The following is a 4,932-nucleotide window of genomic DNA, read 5'->3' on the forward strand; positions in this document are numbered from 1 at the left end:
AAACCCAACCATCAGCGCCCAAACTCCCAACCATCCTCAGGCGCCCAAACCCCCAAAAACTGCCAACCTTCAGCGCCCAAACCCCCAAAACCCAACCTTCCGCGCCCAAACCCCCCAAAAACCCAACCATCAGCGCCCAAACCCCCAAAAACCCAACCTTCCGGGTGCCAAACCCCCAAAAAGCCCAAGCCATCAGCGCCCAAACCCTAAACCCAACCTTCCCAAACCCCAAACCCAATTCACTAGCGCCCAAACCCCAAAACTCAGCCGTCAGCGCCCAAACTCCCAAAACTCCAACCTTCAGCGCCCAAGAGCCCCAAAAACCCAACCTTCAGCGCCTAAACCCCAAAAACCCAACCTTCAGCGCCCAAACCCCCAAGAACCCAACCTTCAGCGCCCAAACCCCCAAAACCCATCCTCTCACGCCCAAACCCCAGAAACCCAACCTGCTCAGCGCCCAAACCCCCGAGAAAAGCACCATTCTGCACTAACTAATTTTTATTCAGACATTTGGAAGACAAATAAAGACTACCATTTAAAACTATATAAATATGTTTTTTTATTTAATTTTATTTCACCTTTTTAGGTCGGCCAATCGAGAACAAGTTCTCATTTACGACTGCGATCTTGCCAAGATAAAGCAAAGCAGTGCGTCAAACAAGAGTCGAGACTGAATCAATTCACCCTGGTGTGCGGACTGGTTTTATAACGAATTCACACAAACCAGAAAAAAACGTAACAATATGTCTGCGAAACTGTATATTCACATTATTATGAATTAATTGTGGTTTATTCGGTAGCATTTCGTAGCGTGACTGATTTTACTAATTGCATTAGTACTGTACAAAGTTAGAGGTGTGCTATTTGATAGATTCCCCTGCCCCCCTACCTCAGGTTTTCCAGTGTGGAGACCTGAGGTCAACCTACCCCCGCTCCCCTACCTTGGGCTTCCAGAGGGGAGACCTGAGGTCAACCTACCCCCGCCCCCCTACCTCGGGCTTCCAGAGGGGAGACCTGAGGTCAACCTACCCACGCCCCCCCTACCTCGGGCTTCCAGAGGGGAGACCTGAGGTCCAACCTACCCACGCCCCCTACCTCGGGTTTCCAGTATGGAGACCCAAAGGTCAACCTACCCCCACCTCCCTACCTCGGGCTTCCAGTATGGAGACCCAAGGTCAACCTACCCCCGCCCCCCTACCTCGGGCTTCCAGAGGGGAGACCAAGGTCAACCTACCCCCGCCCCCTACCTCGGGCTTCCAGTGGGGAGATCTTCCCAGGCAGTAGTAGCCTGCCTAGCTCACAAACTAGAATCAGGGTGCCCACTCCGACAAGTTTAATCGACTTGGTTTTGACTCTGACGTGCACCTGTCAACTGTGAGACCTTATATAGACAGGTGTGTGCCTTGCCAAATCATGTCCTATCAATTGAATTGACCACAGGTGGACTACAATCAAGTTGTAGAAACATCTCAAGGATGATCAATGGAAACAGGATGCACCTGAGCTCAATTTTTCTAGTATCATAGCAAAGGGTCTGAATATTTATGCAAATAAGGTATCTGTTCTTTATTTTTAATACATTTGCACCTGTTTTTGCTTTGTCATTATAGGGTATTGTGATGTCATTATGGGCTATTGTAATGTCATTATGGGCTATTGTAATGTCATTATGGGCTATTGTGATGTCATTATGGGGTATTGTGATGTCATTATGGGGTATTGTGATGTCATTATGGGGTATTGTGATGTCATTATGGGGTATTGTGATGTCATTATGGGGTATTGTGATGTCATTATGGGGTATTGTGATGTCATTATGGGGTATTGTGTGTAGATTGATGCAAAAAAAATATTTAACCATTTTAGAGTAAGTTAATTATTTATTTAATCAATTATAGAAAAAGGCTGTAACGTAACAAAATGTGGAGAAAGTCAAGGGGTCTGAATTACTTTCCGAAGGCACTGCATGTTACCTCACGGTGATGTCATTCGGGAAACATAAACGTCCACTACTATGCATGGTGCAGCTCCACAATGTCCTACCCAAACGTCCACTACTATGCATGGTGCAGCTCCAACAATGTCCTACCCAAACGTCCACTACTATGCACGGTGCAGCTCACATGTCCTACCCAACGTCCACTACTATGCGTGCGCTCAACATGCTTCCCAAACGTCCACTACTATGCATGGTGCAGCTCCAACATGTCCTACCCAAACGTCCACTACTATGCATGGTGCAGCTCCACAATGTCCTACCCAAACGTCCACTACTATGCATGGTGCAGCTCCACAATGTCCTACCCAAACGTCCACTACTATGCATGGTGCAGCTCCACAATGTCCTACCCAAACGTCCACTACTATGCATGGTGCAGCTCCACAATGTCCTACCCAAACGTCCACTACTATGCATGGTGCAGCTCCAACATGTCCTACCCAAACGTCCACTACTATGCACGGTGCAGCTCCAACATGTCCTTCCCAAACGTCCACTACTATGCAGGTGCAGCTCCAACAATGTCCTACCCAAACGTCCACTACTATGCACGGTGCAGCTCCAACATGTCCTACCCAAACGTCCACTACTATGCACGGTGCAGCTCCAACATGTCCTACCCAAACGTCCACTACTATGCATGGTGCAGCTCCACAATGTCCTACCCAAACGTCCACTACTATGCATGGTGCAGCTCCACAATGTCCTACCCAAACGTCCACTACTATGCACGGTGCAGCTCCACAATGTCCTACCCAAACGTCCACTACTATGCATGGTGCAGCTCCACAATGTCCTACCCAAACGTCCACTACTATGCATGGTGCAGCTCCTGACAATGTCCTACCCAAACGTCCACTACTATGCATGGTGCAGCTCCAACAATGTCCTACCCAAACGTCCACTACTATGCATGGTGCAGCTCCACAATGTCCTACCCAAACGTCCACTACTATGCATGGTGCAGCTCCAACAATGTCCTACCCAAACGTCCACTACTATGCATGGTGCAGCTCCAACAATGTCCTACCCAAACGTCCACTACTATGCATGGTGCAGCTCCACAATGTCCTACCCAAACGTCCACTACTATGCATGGTGCAGCTCCACAATGTCCTACCCAAACGTCCACTACTATGCATGGTGCAGCTCCAACAATGTCCTACCCAAACGTCCACTACTATGCATGGTGCAGCTCCAACAATGTCCTACCCAAACGTCCACTACTATGCATGGTGCGGCTCACAATGTCCTACCCAAACGTCCACTACTATGCATGGTGCAGCTCCACAATGTCCTACCCAAACGTCCACTACTATGCATGGTGCAGCTCCAGCAATGTCCTACCCAAACGTCCACTACTATGCATGGTGCAGCTCCACAATGTCCTACCCAAACGTCCACTACTATGCATGGTGCAGCTCCAACATGTCCTACCCAAACGTCCACTACTATGCATGGTGCAGCTCCAACAATGTCCTACCCAAACGTCCACTACTATGCACGGTTGCAGCTCCACAATGTCCTACCCAAACGTCCACTACTATGCACGGTGCAGCTCCAACATGTCCTACCCAAACGTCCACTACTATGCATGGTGCAGCTCCAACATGTCCTACCCAAGCGTCCACTACTATTGCACGGTGCAGCTCCAACATGTCCTACCCAAACGTCCACTACTATGCACGGTGCAGCTCCACAATGTCCTACCCTGGAAGCATGTCTTTCAGACATGAGGAAGTGTACGACGGTAAATGTTTTACTTTTAAAGTCGGACGAAACAGAGACGCTGGTGGGCAATTAATCTCGATGGTTGTACAGTCCTCGGAGTTAGACCCTGATCTCTCTTTCCTTAAACATAAAAAAAAATACTTTTGAAAAGCCGCCCCCCCCCCCCCCCCCTCCATCTTCTTGGGAAAAAATCCTAAACCTTTTGTCCAAAAATGATGTGGAGGAGCTAATGCTTTCGAGGTTAGACGACTGCAATGCTCTACTCTCCGGCTACTCGGATAAAGCACTGAATAAACTTCAGTTCCTTTTAAACACAGCTGATGGAATGTTGAGTAGAACCCCCCAAAAAAAACAGCACATTACGGCAACGCTGGCCCCTCAAAACGGGCTTCCTGTTGAGGTGGTTTTACTGCTAACCTACAAAGCATTACATGGGCTGCTACCTATCTCTCTGATTTGGTCCTGCCGTACATACCTACACCTACGCTATAGTCACGCTACAGTCACGAGACGCAGGCCTCCTTACTGTCCCTAGAATTTCTAAGCAAACAGCTGGAGGCAGGCCTTTCTGCCAAATTTACTACAACATTACTATACCACGAGTACAAAGTTACTACAACACTGTTACTACATTACAACACTACAACGTTACTACAACGTTACTACAACGTTACTACAACATTACTACACCACGCAGTACAACGTTACTACAACGTTACTATACACTACAACACTACAACGCTACTACAATGTTATTACAATAGTACAATCACTACAACGTTACTACACCACGCTAGTACAAATTTACTACAACATTACTATACCACGAGTACAAGCTACTACAACATTACATATACCACGACGTACTACAATGTTATTACATTACATATACCACGAGTACAACGCTACTCACAACGCTACTACACCACGAGTACAAATTTACTACAACATTACTATACCACGAGCTACAACGTTACTACAACGTTACTATAACACGAGTACAAGTTACTACAACATTACTACACCACGACGTACAACGTTACTACAACGTTACTACACCACGAGCACTACAACGTTACTACAACATTACTATACCACGAGTACAAAGTTACTACAACATTACTATACCACGAGTACAAAGTTACTACAACATTACTACAATGTTATTACATTACAACACTACAACGCTACTACAACGCTAC

General features: G+C 47.1%; 1 protein-coding gene across 1 annotated transcript; it reads left to right on the forward strand.

The window, feature by feature from the left end:
* Nucleotides 1-73: 73 nt before the first annotated feature.
* Nucleotides 74-1,284, forward strand: LOC135565979 (uncharacterized; the record flags this gene model as incomplete). Its single annotated transcript, XM_065013933.1, has 2 exons — nucleotides 74-455; nucleotides 895-1,284. Coding segments are annotated over 2 exons (772 nt in total), but the record flags the coding sequence as incomplete, so codon positions are not given.
* Nucleotides 1,285-4,932: the final 3,648 nt, after the last annotated feature.

Source organism: Oncorhynchus nerka, unplaced genomic scaffold (genome assembly GCF_034236695.1).
Source record: "Oncorhynchus nerka isolate Pitt River unplaced genomic scaffold, Oner_Uvic_2.0 unplaced_scaffold_8728, whole genome shotgun sequence".
Classification (NCBI taxonomy): Eukaryota; Metazoa; Chordata; class Actinopteri; order Salmoniformes; family Salmonidae; genus Oncorhynchus; species Oncorhynchus nerka.